The sequence below is a fragment of the Argentina silus genome (genome assembly GCF_951799395.1).
Source record: "Argentina silus genome assembly, chromosome: 16".
Taxonomy (NCBI): Eukaryota; Metazoa; Chordata; class Actinopteri; order Argentiniformes; family Argentinidae; genus Argentina; species Argentina silus.
The window spans coordinates 7,608,602-7,628,601 of NC_139670.1; the positions used below are offsets into that span (position 1 = coordinate 7,608,602).

Here is a 20,000-nt window from a genome sequence, read left to right on the forward strand (position 1 = left end):
ATCAGTTTTCACCCTACAATATAGTTATTAATCATTTATCTGTGAAGCATATATAGCGAAGATTTCCATCACCAAAGAAATCATTACAGCTGAATGGAAGTCCATCACCCAGTGAAAAGAACTCAGATGGTCCTCAGAATAGGGCTGTGTTCTTATCTGATATCAACAGACTGCATATTGCTGATCAAACTCATAGACACATTTCAATCAAATGTTTGGCAGAATAAATCAAAAACTGAAGATATATTTTTTAACAAAATAGTCAGAGTGTTATTGCTGTGATGAGCAGTTGAAGTCGTTTCATTTAATCTCTTATGGAAAAAGGGCATCAGCATACCATTATACAGTAGAGGATGGGAACTTAAAGTTACTTTATAGAACTTTCAACCTCTAGGGGAGCTCTTGAGCTACGTGGGTCCCCTAAATAGACAGAAATATTGTCAAGAAATGATCTGATTGGACAGACAAGGGCACACCTCCCCACACCCATCAGCATCATCTTATTTAGCAACAATTAGATAGCCTTAAACTAACAATTGTGTGGTCTAATGAGATAAGAAATTCATTAACAATATATCATGCACCATATAGTTAACTTTCAAGTTAACATTTTATTTAAAAATTTGTTTTAATGTCTCTAAATAGTCTTTAAAGCAGCAATCTGTAATTCGTACATCCATTTTTGGACTTTTAAATTAATGACATAAAGCCATTGATTATTGAAGAATATAACTTATAAATGCCTCATGAGCTTAGTTCAACTGTCTTACCCCATCAGAACCCAAAATATAAGCTTGTTTTACTCCATTGTTGTAAACAATGCAATTGTAAACAAATGCTGTTTAGCTTCACAACATGATCTCAGGGATGGTCAGTCCTTGCATCCATAGCTCTGTCTATGAAATTGAGAGAGGTTACATTTCTCCAGCTCCGTCCCTTAGCTGTTCACCAAAAAAGTGGTGGGAGTGGGGGGGGGGCGCTTTGTTTGTTTGTTCTAAAAAGCCTACAATAGCTGAGAAGTGTTATAAATGCCAAGGCTCTCTTGTTGTCCTCAAATATAACTGTTGTCTGTCAAAGTGCATATGCTTGGGTATTGTGATTGATGACTGACTGGAAGGGAATTCAGTTAATTTCTGCCGCTCTCTGCTTTGCAATAGTAATAACAACACAACCCTGTCAATAACTTTATAAAATACTCTAGTGAATATACATATATATATATATATATATATACATATATATATATATATTAAAATGATTACTTTAAAAACACCTAAATGAAATCTGATCACTAGTCTCCACTACGATCCAATACTATAATCATCTTCAGCTCATTAACATCTCCAGTCCACGATCAAACCAGAATCACAGATAAATGAGTCACTAACATAGAGCATAGATATTTCCAAATGAATGCAAAAAAAATAATAATTAAAACAACATTTCATGGTTATATGAATTTATGATGCTAATGTAGCAAAACAGGTCTTCACCACCAGCCAAGAGAGTCCATGTTTGTATCGTAGGTGGGTGGGATCGATGAGGAGAACTGTTAGGCCAGTGCGTGGTTCCCAAACATTCTGAGTACATTTTCCCACCTTGAGTCAATTTTCCTGTAACCCACCATTCATACAAAATCTTGTTTCTAACCAAAACCCAATCTTAAGCTGCAGCTCAAGAAGCACTGGCCATGATCCACCAGTGGGGTCACATGTCTCGACACACCATTTGGAAGCCACATTAGACAGGGGGAACAGATGGTGATCACAGATAGGACTCAGCTCTCTCCCAGGGCTGGATCTCAGAGAAGAAGCCCTCACACAGGCCAAAGCCCTGGTCCAGATTCAGTGGTATCACCTGCGCCTCCTCCTTCATCTCCTCCCAGGGGTGCACCTCCTGCTGATCTGAGAACAGCGTTGGCTCCTCAAATTGGTGCAGATGGGGCTGTAACAACTGATCTTGGTGCTGGTGAACTTGAAGATCCACCATGTTACATCCCAAGGCACCGTTGACCTCCATGTAACCATAGGAGTGATGGTTCTGGGTCTGGGTCTGGGTCTGGGTCTGGGTCAGAATGTGGTTGTCTCCCTCTCCGCACCACCTCCCCAGCCCAGCAGGGTGCCTCCCCTGCAGGGAGAGGTCCAGCTCACAGCCCAGGGAGCTCAGAGCTGTGTTGATGTCCAGGTCCTCAAAAGTGCTGCAGTTTCCACCGAGGACGTCGTCAAACACTGACGCCAGGTCAAAATCTCCCCGCAGAACGTCTGTGGTGTGAGCCTCCATGGCCAACAATGGGGATTTGGGTGTTCGCGCCAGCTTGCTGTTTTGTTTTGTTGAGAGTTGTTTGCGCTTGCTGCTCACACTGATGCCTTGGTAGTGTCCCATGCCCAGGTGGTGGCCATTTTGGTTCCCCTGAGTGGGCCGGTGGTATGCAGTTTCCTGGTTGTGCAACGACTTAGTCTGTCTGTGCGTGTTGTATTGGTTGGAGGACATTCTCCTTCGCTTGAAGACACCGTTGACGAACATGTCTGCGTACTGAGGGTCGATCTGCCAGAAGCCTCCTTTCCCTGGTTCGTCTTTCTGCCTGGGAACCTTCATGAAGCACTTGTTGAGGGATAGGTTATGGCGGATAGAATTCTGTGGGGAGAGAGGAAAACACTAAATATAAATCATGTTGAAAGCCTCTTAATACTGTACAATGTGCATGTGTGTGTGGTGTGTGTTTGTGCGTGTGTGTGTGTGTGTGTGTGTGTGTGTGTGTGTGTGTGTGTGTGTGTGTGTGTGTGTGTGTGTGTGTGAGAGAGAGAAAGAGCGAGACAAAGTGATAGAGTGAATGGCATGTAAGGGGGAGGAGGAGGTATTGTTGTTGTTTGTATAGGAAAGCAAATGTACCTAATGAGGCTTTCTAGTAAAAGAGCTCTGTGCATTTCAAACATGATCAGCTGTGCTTGCCTGCCAGAGAGCTCTCTTAGGGATCCTCATTAACACTGCCACACACACACACACACACACACACACACACACACACACACACACACACACACACACACACACACACTCTCTCTCTCTCTCTCTCTCGACACACACTCTCTCTCTCTATCTCTCTCTCTTCCCCTCCCCCAGCTTCAAACACTTGACCCCTGAGACAGAGCAGAGCTCTTAAAGATGGACATTTCAGATAGGTGTTGATTTGAAACATTTTGGAAGTGAAAAATAATATTATTCTAAAGTTTACCTAAATAAGGTTTAATACAAAATGTCAAGCAGTTGATAAATGACTGTTACACTAAATCAACATTATAAATCGAATGAATGTGTATTCGTTTTCTATTCCTAAAACACAACGCTATTCTTCCAACAAAGCCATTTGACGTTGCACCCCCTCACCCTTCTCTCCCTCGCCTTTTAGCTCATCAATAATAGAGAGAGCCGGGTCATTTACCTGCCAGCTGGGTTCTGCGTGTCTGTAGTAGCAGAAGTTGTCTGTGATCCAGTTATAGATGGTGGACAGAGTCACCTTGGGCTTCTTACTGGCCTGCATGGCCATACAGATGAGAGACGCATAGGAATAAGGCGGCTTGACTTTGGGGTTGGTTTTGTAGTCGACCTCTTCGGGCGGGCTAATCTGCGCCATGATGTGGTGGTCGTGTGTGTAGCTCATGGTTGATGCGTAATTCATGACCCGTGCGTCCGTGGAGTTGCTACCGGAGGTAACGGGACTCCCAAGGCATAGAGGCATCCCAGTGGCTGCGGTGTCCCCGGCTGGTGGACTGGACGGCGAGTCGGTGCCCCGAGGGTATAAGCGCTTGTGATAGAGCAGGTGCTGCTGAGAGGGGCAACCGGATCCGGTGGGTCTCTCCGGGTTAGCATTGAGGATGGAGAAGTTCTGCAGCCAGTGCAGGCTGGTGAGGCTGTCGTCCAGGTGAACTGAGCTGGTCCCATTTTCCTGGTCCTCCGGTTGGAGGTTCAGCCATTTCTCCTTAAACTTGGTGGCGATCTCAGGACTCATCAAAACGGGCATTCTGCGCGTGACGCACGGGACACAGACGAAGTCCCGTCAAATATGAGGAAATGTTGTGCGACTGGCAGATGAGCTGTCCTACGTAAAAGATAGATTTCCGAAATTATTTTAGAAAAAAACATGTTGACACAGAGCCAATAGCCTAAACCATACAGTTTACGCACGAATAGTCCATTTTAAGCTACCATACAGTTTACATTTTTTATAACATTGCAACAGGTAAAAAAAATGGTCACCAAATAAATCAGATTTAAATCGATACTGATATTTACCTGAAGTAGGCTACAGTTCAACGATGATGCTCGTGAGTTTGAGCACCTGTTGCAGCGGCCGATCGGTCCTCGTGCTCTAGCCTATTCTCTAAGGTTTCAGGGGAAGCATCTATCCTCTGCGCAACAAGTGCTGAGGGGGAGGGCCCATAAGAGTACGATGCAATAGTTCACATTAAATCCGACAAATTGTTCCGTCCATTTCAGTCGTTTAATCCAAATGTTCCAATTCCCAATCGTTGTGTTTGTCTGGTAAACAAAAAAAAAGAATGAGATCTGAATACGTTGGAGGTCGCTCTCATAAAGCTTTAAGTTGACTGCCCACGAGCCCTTTAAACGTCTTGCAGATCTCTGATTGGCTCCTTGGCTCTCCAGGTTTCTCTTGTCCTTGTCACATATCACTGGCGCACAGAGGCATGTTACCCGTTTCATAACCAATGATGTATAACCAATGATCTATGGTCATAACACACATGCAGTTTATGATAGGCTAGAGTCTTATTTTAAGTTAAATGTGCATTCGTTGACGATTGCAATAAAATCAACAACAATTGTGTGGTGCTATATCTCTCTGGACCGGTAGGCTATTGTTCCCAAACTCAAACAAGAGTGATTGAAAGGTGCCCTCCAGTAGCGCTGAAAAGTCGCGCCATAAGTCCCGCGTGTAACAGTGTACTTTACCCTCAGCATTCCATACCTTTTGTCAATATTTAGGTAGCATAACTAAGCCCATAATCACTGCTATCAAATAGCCTCAGTTAAACTGTGAGAGAATTCCTAAACAGATCAAGAATGAGAAGTATTGATTTAAGTATTGATTGAATTACGTAGCATATTAGCCTATTTGATTTAATTTCCACCTAGACTTGAAAAGGCATGGTAGGTTCCATAAATAATTCAAACTATAGAGTTAGTCTACTCACCATGTGCGACTTTATTGATTCTCCTTACTTTAAACAAAATTTTAGGTTTTGGGTACATGGGTAATATAACATAAAAAGTGAGGATTGGAAGGTTGATATTTGAACAACAGTTACTCCAACCGACAAGTAGGCCTGGCCTACGATAAAAAAAAAATTGTGTAGTGTTTGTGTTGTTACCATCCAATTTCAGCTATACAAAATACAAAAATGCACTGTCTGTGTTGTAACAAATGTTCTAGTCGACTCATAGGGATGCACTGCCACCCTGTGGAAGTATGTGGTACTGTATAGACCGAGGTGGTTTCCTTCCTCTCCTCATCTGCGCGGATGTAAAGGACAGGTACTGGACATGTGAACACTCATTCCCAGCGGGCATTCACCATGATTGCTTCAAACCTTTCCTGTGTCTTTCAGTTCAGATGAAGGTGAGGACACACGCAGAGGAGGCCACTGTGAACGTACATGGTAAGGTGCACCCCATGTCACATGCAGGTACCTAACAATGGAGCCCTCTAGAGCTGTAGAGCAAGCATTTACCGGAGGTTAACCTGACATACCCTAACCTCAGTTCCTCTCACACATCCTGGGGCCTTAGTGTCCTGGCCTCTGGCCCTGCACAGCTCAGATGTTTGGGTTTTATCATGCTTAATCTCTCTGAGTGTTCCTTCTCTTAATCCCTGAATTGTTACACAACTAAACAAGTAATCTTTCTTCCATCAGCAGCCTCACTTAGTCTGCTGTAGCCCTTGTATGTAAAAAAAACCAAAACCTTGACATCTACCAAGAGGTCCAAATTTGTATGGTACAGGTAGTGCTTGTCCTAGGGCTTGCCATGTACTGTACTACGGAATTCAAATTGCAAGCAGCTGCTCCTGCTTCCCCCCTCACTTATGACATTCTTTCTTTCAATGCACCGAACATATCAAGTATACATAACGGTTCATGCACCACCCAGGACAACAAAAAACAATGGATATGGGAGAGGGGCCTATACTTCCTATACTAGACCCTCTCCCCACTAGCCTTCATATCTGGGGCAGGGTTGAGCTTAAAGGGCTGGGCCTGAAGAGAAATGGGTCGTTCAGCAGGCAGAGTGAAGCACAGAATACAGATCACTGTGAAAAACCTAGATAAGCCTTCCCAGCTGTTGCATGGCGGTCACGGAAGGACTGCTTTAAAAATGGTTCTGGGTTCCAGGTTTGTTCAAAGGGCCTGGCGAAATGGGTAAATGTTTCAGCAGCTGTTCTCATTGTTGAGAGGGGGCAGCAGGGTTTCTCAAGAGAAGCTAAGCATACAGCACGTTTACAGACTGGTGTAACTGACGATGTCTTATTCATCATGTAGGCACCTATAGGCACTATGCCCATTTATTTTAGTTAATTGAAAAGCAGGATTAGATGGTTGTGATGTCCTTATAGGCTGATGTGTTTATCAGCAAATCAAACAAAATCACCAGCAGGTGTCTCTGTTTCCAAAGCATAGCGACACTCTCTCTCTATCGATCTCTTGCACACACACCCCCCCCTCACACACACACACACACACACACACACACACACACACACACAGACACGCACGCACACATGTAACATACGCAGTGCCTCTTGTTGAACAGACGTCCCACAGAGAGGCTAGCATAAACTTGCTGCCAATAACTCAATGTTTACCGTATCCAGTTACCCACAATCCTTGGCAGTTTATTGATGGTATTGAAAGCTCATTTTACACTGGTCTCTCTGTGGCTGCAGTGCTATTAAATATTTCCTTTCACCAGTCCACTGCAATGCAATTTAAAGTAAAGGCAATGAGACCGATTGTTATTGAGGGTCTCCCAGGGCCCATTAAATGTAACATTGCCTGTCCTAAGAGCGCTAATGGCTACAGCAGTGGTGTATCCAGGAGGTCAGCTGATAGAGCAGTCTACCCTTAGGACAGGATACAATAATAAGAGTGGGACTCTTATCCTCAGTCAGAGAGACGTGAGGAATAAGTAAACTGATATATCATTTTGATACAAAATTAATGTGTGAAGACAAACAAATGGAAGGCTTTCAAACTACCCCTATCTGAACCAGCCAGTAATAGTATTGTCACTTTTATACTTTACGAAATGTATATCTTATGTGTCTTTCTTGTCTTTGACATGTTTGGTCCTATGTCTTTGAAATGTTTAATTTTTTATGCTTATGTAATGTTTTTTTATTATTATTGTTTACCTGCCGACGGACAGCAGACGAAAAAATAGCTGTTTAGCTATATCTGGTACAACGCATCAGCTCTCAGCTTCTGAGATATGTGTGTTTGTTGTACATTGTCCCTGTCAAATAAACTTAATAAAACATATTGTCCGACTTATTCAGGTTAGGACCTACAGTATAGCATTTAGGCATAATTGCCTATGGTATATGATAGTAGTACAATATATTAATTAGGCTATTGATATCACACCATATAAACATCGTACATGATAGTAAACTAATAATAATATAAACATAACAGTATTTTGACTAGCTAATACGAAATGATGTAGAAACACGTTATAGGCCAAACGTGGATAACAACAAAATGTTACTGCAATATAAATGACCTCACTTATCAACTGGGCAGACATGATGCTTCTGATTGTACTCCAAATACACACATGAGTGTCGGCGGTCCCTAGTGCAATCCAACTGGTGATGGAAGATTTGTTTACCATATTTGGCAAGATAGTGAAACAGCGCGCATGGGAATTGGACAGGAGCGGCCGTCATTCACAAAATTCGGCCCTCTAGAACTTTACAAACAAAGCGTTTGCTGACGGGACTTGTAGTCCAAAACAAACTGCTACAGAAATCCCCCTTATTGGGCATGGGGATATTCAGACTACATTTGACGATATCATGTGCGTTTCATATTTATCATATAAACATGTTAATAACTGCTATCAATCCTACGTTTTTTACATCCTACATTTGGCCAGATCATACTGATACGAGTAAAGATAATTTCATCAGCAGCGGTCGGGTTATGGCATGACTTTGCGGCATACAAATCCCATTTGCACTGCTTTCATTCTATTGGCTGCCTCAAATGTCAATCAAAGGGCGCTCCTTACACTACTGCTCCTACAGTAAATATTTGTGTTTCCTCAACCGGCTGTAATGGTGGACGACTGAGACAGAAAAGAGAGGAATAAAACCACGAATATTGAATTCCAGTCACAACACTACTAGCCGCGATTAGGAATTAAGGTTCGGCGAAAATGGATGAACTTAAACATCAAGTAATGATAAACCAGTTCGTGCTGACAGCGGGTTGTGCGGCAGATCAGGCGAAACAGCTTTTGCAAGCGGCACATTGGCAATTTGAGGTAAGGGGTCCACGATCTGTAGCGAGATGGCAAATGTTTATGTCTGACAGCTCGTTTAGTTTTGGCTGCATAGACTGCCATAATTATGACCGGCCGACATATGTATGATTTGCAGACATAATGTTGCCCCAATATCATATGATTATCAGCATTTTAACACCTAACCTCAACTTCTTCGACTTTTTCTAACATTTTGCTAATGGTTAGTTGTATTTTGTTGCATACTACACGTTACAGATAGTAGCATATACATGTAGTGAGGTCAGACTGGGAAAGGCTTACGCGGTCAATATCCAATTAGAATTTACTCTAGATTTAATACTATCATCCTTCCCATGACAGTGGCTCGGTTAGCAAATGCTATTATGCAATATAGATGACCAGTTTGTATTGACTATGTGATTGTTTAGTCTGCACAGAAGAGTGAAACAGATTTTTTGCACATTACGTGCCCCTTGTTGTTTATGTGTTGTATGTTTAACAAACACATAAAACACTGATTTATTGATGAGGTATATTCTGTAATGAAATCGAATAACCGTGTCAGATTGTTTAAAGTGAATATTTATTTTTAATACATAATTTTCTGTTTTCTATCGGCAACATCACTGACTGTTTTATTTGTTTGTTTTAGACTGCTCTTAGTGCCTTTTTTCAAGAAACAAATATTCCATACGGTCACCATCATCAAATGGTGAGTAGGGGCTCCTATTTATACCTGGACTACAGTGTAATTTCTGTGATATAATGGTGCATATATTATTACAAATAACAATGTTTTTACTGTCAATAGGCCCTCTCTTAGTACAATTGTTATTTAGAAAAAATGATGCATAATAGACTAGAATCATGATGTTGTACCAACAATAACAAAGCATGTCGGCCATGTTGCGGAGTCGGGCTTCCAGAAATAAACACAGCCAAGCATGCAGCAGCAGCAGCAGCAGCAGCAGCAGCAGCCACGCACTCAAACAGAGGGTTCTGAGAAGGTTGGGGAAGGAAGGGGAACGTTGTTGATCGTGAAAGGATTCGAAGCCCATGTCGGTGACATGTGAATGTACATGAGCAGATTCCACATTCTAGCCACTGTGTGGCATGAACGAAAGGGTCGTTCTGTTTCTGGGAGAGAGAGAAAAAAAATGTTTCCAGGAAAAGGAGAGCTGCTATTGTGTCACTCACACTCACTGCAGCAGTTGTCTCAATTCGTCTGATTTTGTTATTGTATCATTATGAGGTTGGTATTACTTATATTGATAAGGATTAGGAATAATTTATAAATGTGATACTATACAGTTGGCTATTAGTTAGGCATATTTAGTGGAATTTATGTTTTTGAAGAAGTATAAAGCAAACTAGCAAGCGTATTAGGGCACTGCATAGCCACTCACTGCACAGTGCCTGAATATTATAAAACACTTGTTTGGGTTTGAAAGCATCAGCCCCCTCAGTGGCACATAAGCCTTTGTTTTCATCTGCATGGCATCATCTAGCAACAGCTGCATTCAGGAACATCCCATAGACGGGGATTTGGAAAATTGTTGATCAGTTTTGAGCTGAGCAAAGCCCAGCCCCTGTGTTCACATTCCCCATGTCAGATGGCCAACATGCTGGTGGACATTTTAGGTCTTTTTCACTAGAGAGAGAGGAGAGAGAGAGAGCGAGCCCAGTGACATTTGGTTTCAGAGATGCATTGTGTGTATGCATGACTACAAAGTATTATCATACAACATGCAAGATGAACAACATACAAAGGGTATGTTTTACACAGATCCATTATAAGCTGTCCAGAAATATTGAGATGTATATACAGAGATGTGTGTCACCTGAAATTACTCTAATTTAGTGAGTCAACATTGGCCAAGAGTGGGGTTTACCTGCCTCTCACGCCTTTGTGTAGACTAGCCTACTGGCCACTATCAGTTGATTAGTGCACATTTCATATGCATATGGTGGTAACCATAGACACAAGATTAAATTGAATGCAGAACAGCTTGGTCTGTGTCTTCCAATGCAGGCCTACAGCAGGGTGACCATTGCCAAACCCCTCGGGCTTATCAGCGTTGCTTGGCTATAGAGACTTAATCCACTTTGCTCCAGAATTTCCTCCGACTGACACACTTTATTCTGATTGACAGGCCTGATGCCACGAAAGCTCCGCTGCGTAAAGTAAACCGGCGTAAACCAGGTCCTTAGCCTCCTGTATCCCGCCCAGAAAATACTTCAGTTGATATATATATATATATATATATGTTAGGTAGTCTTTAGGCTACTTTTAACATTCACACTCATTTACATTACAAGTGTGTAAAATACAAGGGGTTTAGATCATTGCAGATAGTCTATTGTTCAATGTACTGTAGAAAAGTAATTTTTTCAATATTGGATATTTCATTTTCTGCATATGAACCACTTTCCCTCAAGCAGGTTATCTAGGATCATTAAATTTTTATCCACAGTATGAAAATACTATTTTGGACTTGTGCTGCTACTCTGGGAAATAATAGTCTCCTTATTAGTTCTGACTTTTCTTTAGCTACAGTAATTGTAAATCTTATTATAATTCAACATTGCACCAACAGGTTTACCTTTAATTTTTCCCAGCCAGAGATTACCAATTAAATATCAAATGGCTCCAGTAGCGCGCCCACTACGCTCTTGCGTAACGTTGTGAAAGGTGGGGGATTTAGCTTAAGCTTTTTTATTATTTTCTCAGCAGCAACTGCAAAGCCAGAGGAGTGCCCATTCTCTGGCACACATAAACAAAGTCTAATCTTTGCACAGACACGCATTTTAGAGTGTGAGTGAGTGAGTGAGCGTGTGAGTGAGTGTGTGTGTGTGGGTGGGTGTATATGTGTATGTGTATCTCTGTGTTTATTTGCAGGCCTTTTATCCAAGCATGTTTCTGTGGCATGGCAGGCTATGAGGTGAATATCAATGAAGTCTCTCCACCGGTATGGCAACATGCACCATTGTAAAGACTGTTGGCCATGGATCAGACCCTGTCGTTTTGACTCCTCTCTCTTCTTGACGTAAAGCGCTTAAAGACTAGCATCATCCCCTTGTTAAAGTGAGAGTTAGCTAACATATGGAGCATTAGGCTGCCTACTCCACTGAGGAGCTTGTGTTAATGGGCTAGACTGGGGCGCTGCACCCTGCGTGAGACAGTTCCCTGGGTGCCCCCCCCTGCTTCTCCTGCCCCAGCGGGACTCAGAAGCCTGCCTGTGTTCAGTCATGTTTAGATTAGCCTCTTTGTTGTGTCTTCTCGGCTCTCCCCTCCGTGGTTTCCTCCTCCACATATTCACTGCCCATACAAACACTGCCACCGCAACACATTCCGACAGGAAGTGAGGCTCTGACTGCCCCAAAATGGACCCTTTCAGAGCAGGAGGGGCCAGTTAGGTTGAGGACACAGAGCTTAACTATCTCTGGGTTTGTTTGGTGTAGCCTGAAGGGAGGCACACTGCTGCTGCCTCTCTCTGAAGGCGTGAACTGTGTGTCTTTCTAAACTGGAGAGGTGAAACCACACAGACTCAGTGGTATGTGTGCGTGTGCCTGTGCACTTTGCTGAAGAGTGGAGCTGAAAGTAGCGTCTCTGTATCCCCGGCCCATAGCCACAATAAAGTGAATGAATCATCATGTGACCAGAGACAAGGAAGTGGCCTGACTTCCACTACAGCACATGTGACACATGTGACTGCACACCAACCTAAAGTCCCAGCTACAATAACAACCAGGAAATGAGAGTTTATAGGAAATAGACATGATAGATCATGTCTTTGTGGTGTTATCATAGATGATCTCACACATAGGGACCTATCATTTTGAGGTGAATGAAAACAACCGTTACAATGGCAGCATTCACAGCCGTTGGCATCTGGGTACAGTGACGTAGTCAACCAGCATTGGGCACCAGAGGAAGTTAATAAGAGTAGTTGAAAGGTTGTTTCCTGGCACTATGAATACTCTGGGGAAGGGACGGGGGAGGAGTAGGCTAGGTTCTGGTAACTACAAGCATGTGGTTTTGTTTCTGGGTGTGGGAGCTCCAAACTGCTGACACACACACACACACACACACACACACACACACACACAGCGCAATGGCTAGTCGCCTGTGTTCTCAAATCTCCATTTACAGCATGTCTGTTGTCAGATGGGCAGAGGTATAATTACTGCCATAAATCAGATCCCATCACATCACAACATGGCTGCCTGTATCAGTGGCTGCAGTTAAAGGTCTTATTCTTCCCTGTCTGGACCTCTATCATAGTGAGGGAGAGAGGGAAGAAGAGAGAGAATAAGGGATAGAATAAGGAAGGGAAGGGTAGATTGTGGCATTACCACAGGGTAGAATAGGGTAATAACAGGGTCATGACAAATATTTGTGGAAGAGATATGATTAACCTCACTAACACAGATCCGCTTTGTGTCTGTTGTGAGAGAAACAAGATGCACTTTGTATCTGTCCAAGCTATTACCAAAGAAGTATCATTGTAATGATGTGAAATCAAATTTCTCTCTCACACTTTTCTGTGTGTGTGTGTGTGTGTGTGTGTGTGTGTGTGTGTGTGTGTGTGTGTGTGTGTGTAACAGTAACAGTGGCAGACAGTGAGCCACATCTGAAGAGGGTTGGCCTGTGCTCAGCATGTTCCAGCATGCTGCCCTGTGTGTTTCCCGGAGCAACGCTTCCCAGAACACCAGGAGCCTGGCTAACCACACACACACACACACACACACACACACACACACACATACATTCTCTCTCTCTGGCTCAGGGGACACTGTGAGTGGTAACTCATGTGGGAGTGCGAGGACCAGATGTGTTTATGAGCAGTGGTTTCACACAAATGGAATGCACACTCTCACTCTGACACACACACCCATACACACATGCACACACACACACACACACGCACACACATGCACACACACACATGTAACATACGGAGTGCCTCTAGTTGAACAGACCCACAGAGAGGCTAACAATCATGCTGCCAACAATAATAGTGTGTGTGTGTGTGTGTGTGTGTGTGTGTGTGTGTGTGTGTGTGTGTGTGTGAGAGAGAGAGAGAGAGAGAAGCATTGGGGCTCTGTTGGTCACAGACCCTTGGTTTCAGGCTGGTCCTAATGTCACAGGTTCAGGTCAGCTGTCCTGTCGGTGGGGTTTGTCTTACGAGGTCACCATAGATCAGTGATCTTGAAGGAAAGGAGCTCAGCCCTATGAGACTGTTTTGTATGCAGTCCATTTCTAATGTTGACATTTTGGACCTGGTAGTTTCTAGCAGCTTTAACACATGACCCGGGTGTCCCCTGTTTCTAGTAGCGTTAACACATGACCCTGTTTCTAGATATGAGCATATTCATCCCCTGTTGTTTCTCTGCCATCCCATAGTGTTCCCAGTGCGTGCGGTCGGTCAGACAATACCCAATGTGGCCACACACACATACACACACACACACACACACACACACACATTCAAGGATTCAATTCAATTTCATATATTTGAAAATGTGGAGGAAGAGTAATATACGTGTTTATGGGCTAACAATAGAATATTGAATCCTAAACATCCAGTCGGCGTGTTCTAACCGTATTGGTTTGGTACTGATCCCACAGCAGCATTGACGTGCAGTAAGCATTAGCATGCAGTCGTTCTCACAGCGTCATCAGTCTGCAGAGCTGCAGTAGAGGAACAAAGAGACCTGCAGACGGGTCACACCGTGGAACACTCCTACTTTAACCCCATCTCTCTCTCTCTCTCGCTCACTCTCTCGCTCTCTCTCTCTCTCTCAGCCAGCCTTCATCATCATCATATGTTTGATCAGAGTGGGCGTTGTGTCTGTACATCAGTTATTCATTCCGTTACCAACCGCGTTCGTTACACAGATACCGTCTCATGATCCCAGCTCTTCAGACGGTCCCAGCCAGTCAGAGCAAGCATCTCAGCAGTCTGAGAAGTGGCTACCTCACCTTATCTCCTTTCCTCCAGCTGCATTTAAACATTAAAGGACCGGACAGGTGAAAGCTAATTCCCTGTGGACATCCTCCATGTTGCTTTGACCTAGCCTGTGTTTTCAGATCAGTGATCCAGATCAAGGAGAGGAGATAAGGGCGAGGAAGCCACTAAAGGTGTACCCACTGAAACAAAGCAATAGGTTGTGACTGTCACACTGTAATGCTATAACAGGGCTCCTTATTGGCCAGACTGGAGTTTGTAAACAATCCGCCTTTCTTCGTTGGACATTCCTGGAGCATGGAGGTAAAGAGGGGAGTGTTTTTTGGTTTTTCTTTTAAAAGCCCCTTGTGAAAATCGTAAATCCTCCCAGGGGTTGTTTATTGAGTCTAGGATGTCATCAGAAGGGGTTTTTGTAGGGAATGTTGGGGAGGAGGAGGGGGGGGGGTTATTATGATGTCAGATTGCTCATGGCTTAAAAAAAGTCTCGAGGGCCTGCCAGTGGTGACAAGAAAGGCTTCTGGATGACACGGCCTCCAGACGGAGAGACAGAGGGGACTGTCATATGCGGTCGAAAACGATTCAACGGTGGCATTCGTTCAACGTTACTTGGAAGTGGAGGTTTGGAACGGCTCCATTCTGTGGATGCGCAGGGAGGGATCTATCTAGGAGACCTGCTCAAGTCAAAACTCTGCCCTAACCATGGGCTCACTCAGGAATGCCACGGGTTAGACTGGAAATAACAGCTCATGTGTTTTGTATGGAGACACACAGAGACCAGAGAGGGTTCAGGGCTGCAGCTATGCTCACCACAGCGGAGGAGATGACAGACATGTTGAGAGTGGTGGCTGTAACGTAGACTTGAGTCCACCAACTCCCGTCTGTAAACAGATCCATAGAGGAGCAGAATGCTCCTAATGACAGATCTCTCTAAGCCTTCCTCCGTCCCTCTCCATCATCACACCAAGATTGTCTTCTTCACCCTCATAACAACTGTCCCCATAGCAACCCCGCTGTGTTTGAAGTGTTTAGAGCACGCTCTCCCTCTGGAACAAATATTCCATGGATTTCAATCATGGATGCTGCTGTTATGCAGCTGTGTGTGTGTGTGTGTGTGTGTGTGTGTGTGTGTCTGTGTGTGTGTGTGTGTGTGTGTGTGTGTCTGTGTGTGTGTGTCTGTGTGTGTGTGTCTGTGTGTGTGTGTGTCTGTGTGTGTGTGTCTGTGTGTGTGTGTCTGTGTGTGTGTGTCCGTGTGTGTTCTTGTGTGTGTTTAGTTTGTCAGATCAACATCATTATAAGTGTACAGTGTGCCCCTGTCGCCTCTCATCCAATTGGATTTCATGCTTTGCTCTCACGCACTGTCCCAGAAAGCCCTTGTAGTATTACCTTTGTCCTTCACAGCCCAGACGGTTAATCTGCTCAACCCTATGGCTTTACAGTAGCATGACCAACAGAACACGCAAAGCATAGGCTACATACAGTAGCAAGGTTCCACCTGACCATTACTCCCTCCTCCTAAATAAAAAACAATTGGCCTTGATTGGTCTCAATGAAGCATTCGGATGCTTGAGGCCCAGGGTGTTGTTCTGAGGCCCAGGGTGTTGTTCTGAGGCCCAGGGTGTTGTTGTGGAAAGGTGGAGCACTGACACTCAGGTTCCCTCTGTGTCTTTAGACTCAGCACAGATCCTTTTCCCTATGGGTCGATACTGGCTGTCTTTGCTCACAAGTCAAGGTCTTTCAGACAGAGGCGCACTGTATCGTGACTGGAAGAGAGAAGTGTGTGTGTACGTGTGTGTGTGTGTGTGTGTGTGTGTGTGTGTGTGTCGGGGTCGAGGTGAGTGAGTGAGAGGGGCAGATGTGAACTCAGCAGTAAGATAATCTGGGGGACTTTGACCAGTTATCCATACCTGGGCACAGGAAGTAGGAGATAAACATGTGAAGGACAGGAAGCAGAGTTCCTCTGCCAGCAGGGTGTCTCTTTACCACAGGAAGCGGTCCAGAGACATGACCCAGCACTTCCTCCTCAGAGGGCACCAAAGACACGCTCCCATTTCACAACACGCCACTCCCAACGTGCTGTATATTCTCACCCCTGCATGCATGGCATGTTCTGGATACCGTCGTCTGATTACAAGGAGGAGGAATCTCGTGGAAGAATGTGGAAACTGTTTGTAGCCCAGTGTTCATGACGGCGCTGCTCAATTAGTTGGCTACGGTGATTCTCACCGTCTCTTACTTGGCCTGCTGCAGCTTTGTTTTAATAGTGGGAACATATTTGATCATGTGACCCATTTTGAGGTTGAGGGTTGGGGAGCTGGCTGGTTTCTAATTGTTTATAATGGCTATATAATAGCTTGTTGTTCAGGTCAGAAATAGTAGGCCTATATCTGTCCTCCTGAGGAAGCTGGCCCTGGATCAAAGCGTGTGTGTGTGTGTGTGTGTGTGTGTGTGTGTGTGTGTGTTCTCGCACTCTGAGTATGTTACGTGTTTACGTGTCCATGGCCTGCCCTCTGACCTGTAGGAGGGGAGCTGATTGCTGTTGTTTTTGGCTTCAGGGTTGCAGGGGATGTTCCTTGCTCACATTGTGTCCCCAACACCCTGGCCACATCAGCAGTCAGCAGTGAGGGGAGGACAATAGGGGGTCGTGGGGGGTCGGGGCACAGGGGAACCTCGTGAGAGGGTGAGGGGGCAGAGGGAGGTAGAGATGCCAGGGCACACATCTGCTAAGAGGAAGTAGAGCCAATGAGAGGCTGAGTCCAAACAATTGTTGGGAACAGAGAAGGGGAGGGGCCAGGGCTGGGGCAGGAATGTTGTCAGGGGCCCCTGGGACAGCGAGGACGGGATTCCCCTACATTCCCACTCTACTGTTCCCTCTACTGTTCCCTCTACTGTTCCCTCTGCTGTTCCCTCTGCTGTTCCCTCTGCTGTTCCCTCTACTGTTCCCTCTGCTGTTCCCTCTGCTGTTCACCCTGCTGTTCACCCTCCCTCAGCCGGACCCTCTCTCTGTGTGTCTGTGTGTTCAGCCAAGCTCATTACACTAGGGAAGTGCCATTATTTATATTACTGTGATGTATTTGAATGCTCTCTATATTGCTTTTTTCCACTAACCCCCCCCCCTTCTCTTTCTCTCTCTCTCTCTCTCTCCCTCCTCCTCCTCCCCCAGATGTGCACCCCAGCCAACACGCCGGCAACCCCCCCCAACTTTCCAGACGCCCTCACCATGTTCTCTCGCCTCAAGGCATCCGAGAGCTTTAACAGCAGCAGCCCCATCGCCTCCATGGCCACCTCGCCCCCCCCACAGGTCAGCTGGGGCGTGCCTCCGCCTTCCGCTGGCCCACAGGGACACTGGACTCAGGGGCAGCCCCCCTCGCAGGGCCCCCAGCACCCCTACCACCCCCCATCCTGGCCCACGGGCGTCAGCGTCAACCCCCACCCCCACCCGGCTGCAGAGCAGAAGGCCAGCGTGGCCATGGAGGCTGAGAGATGAGGGGCCAGGACTGAACGGTCCCCAGGGGGGAGGAGAGGGGGGAGGGATGGGTGGGTGGGTTGGGAGAAGTGATCGAGGGGAGGTGAAGAGGGGAGAGGATGGACTCTGTTCTCTTTTTCCAAACCGAGAATGGATGGATTGAAGAAGAGTGAGCGAGAGAGAGAGAGAGAGAGCTACTCAAACCAAGAAAAACCAAGCAACTTCGTGGACAATTGAAGAGGAGGAGAAAACCAATGCAAATGTCAATAAGAAAAACAAAAAAAGGAAACGCACACACACACACATAGTAATAAGAAAGAGAGCAACTGAAATCTTTGTTTAGTATTTTTTTCTCTCAGTAAAATGCATAGTTAAGAGAAACGTATGGAACTAAAGAAAAAAAAAAAAAAAAACGTCACGCCCAAGGATTCTTTTGGATGTTCTCTGAGATATGGACATATAAGGCAGCAACTGTTTCTTCTTTTCATCTCTTCATCATCTTTTGATCCAGTTTTTACTCCACTGGAGGAGGAAGTGTGTTAAGAAGTGGTTGTGCTGCATGGAGAGTGGGGAACTGGCAATGCAGTGTTTTTACTTTAGTATATTCACCACAAACGTGTCTGTGTGTGTGTGTGTGTGCACATTGTGTGTAGTCGTGACACACACACACATACATACACACACACACACACATACATCTACAGAACTCAACTAGCGGATAGAAGAAACTGATACATATTTTCATCCCCATCGCAATGGTGGGACTTTTCTTACCTCACCTGGTGGTCACCTGACTTCTTTCTCAGCCAATCAGGGATTCTTAACCGTTGACAACGCAGGACATTTTTTAAATCGATCCAAGTTTTACTAAACACATCAACTCTTCATGATACTGTTCACTGCACTGGCTTTTCTTTCAATGGCTGGCTGAAGCTGTATTAACCTGGACTGGAAAACATAGAATTGTCCACTGCAATGGTTCTGCAGATCTGGGTATTATAAAAAATCATGGTTTGATATTATAGTTTATGTTGTTTTTTTGGAGGGGGCGGGGTGGCTTTAAGAGTGGGCGGGATTTGTTTAGATTGTCTTTGGGATGGGCCAATCAAAGCGGCTACAAAAAAAGCTACGGAAAAACCAGACTACTACATCTCTTTGTAAGCAGACTTGCCACTTTGCATGATGTGTTCTTATGTAAACCATCTTTTGTAGCAAACATACATGAAACCAAGACGTGTTTCTGGCCATAGGGGAACATTCTTTCTCCCTCCCTCAGATATATATATATATATGGTTTGTACAGCATTATAGATCTGGTTTCCACATCTGGGTCCGTTGACTCTGCAGAAAGCAGGTCATGAAAGACATTGATTTAAGGCAATATTCAAATGCAGGGTCGGCCCCATTCAGTTTTTGTTTTTGGGTTATTTTACATTCATTTAAGAAAATACCCATATAATCCCATATGGAAATATTTTCAATGTTAGTTGATCTATTTTAAAGACAGCTAGGGTGAACACTTTCATGACAATATAATTATGAGTAACACATCTTTAATTTGACTAAAAATAATGTTTCGGTTCATCCTTTTCCATCCTCCACATTTGTTTTAATCTGAGCGTCTTGGGATCGCCTGTTCCTAAATGGTTTCTCATGTATGTTTTTCCCTCTGTATGACTGTATTGATACCATTCCCACAATATTTGTGGACTACCTGATAATTAACTTATCATTTTTTGTGTTCCTAAATAAATATTGTATGTCGACCTATTCAGTATGGAGTGTGTGTCCTTCACAAGAGCCTAAGCATACACAAGCATTACTATGAATGAAGCATGAATATACTGTCACTCTTTCCCATATATGATATGATCCATTTCAGCGGTGTGTCAGTGGTGAGAAACATGTAGTCTACCCATCTTGGGTGAGAGTCTGGTTCAATGGTAGGATGTACACTAGGTAGTGTTGTTGAATGCAGAAGCAGTCCTTAGAGAGAGAGAGAGAGAGAGAGAGAGAGAGAG

General features: G+C 44.5%; 2 protein-coding genes across 2 annotated transcripts in view; one reads left to right on the forward strand and one right to left on the reverse strand.

The window, feature by feature from the left end:
* The window catches only part of foxj1b (forkhead box J1b), a 4,556-nt gene extending 137 nt beyond the window's left edge, over positions 1-4,419 (reverse strand). The window contains exons 1-3 of the mRNA XM_083687003.1: positions 4,291-4,419; positions 3,440-4,096; positions 1-2,634 (exon numbers count right to left, since the gene is read on the reverse strand). The exon at positions 1-2,634 is cut by the window's left edge and continues 137 nt beyond it. Of these exons, the coding sequence (XP_083543129.1) occupies positions 1,765-2,634; positions 3,440-4,018 (1,449 nt within the window). The 5' untranslated portion in view covers positions 4,019-4,096; positions 4,291-4,419 and the 3' untranslated portion in view covers positions 1-1,764. The remainder of the gene's footprint in view (positions 2,635-3,439; positions 4,097-4,290) is intronic.
* A 3,927-nt stretch (positions 4,420-8,346) lies between these two features.
* ubald1a (UBA-like domain containing 1a) lies at positions 8,347-18,020 on the forward strand. Its single transcript, XM_083686955.1, has 3 exons — positions 8,347-8,562; positions 9,197-9,256; positions 17,677-18,020. The coding sequence occupies exons 1-3, from the start codon at positions 8,455-8,457 to the stop codon at positions 17,998-18,000; spliced, it is 492 nt and encodes a 163-aa protein (XP_083543081.1). The 5' UTR covers positions 8,347-8,454; the 3' UTR covers positions 18,001-18,020.
* The last annotated feature ends 1,980 nt before the right edge of the window (positions 18,021-20,000 follow it).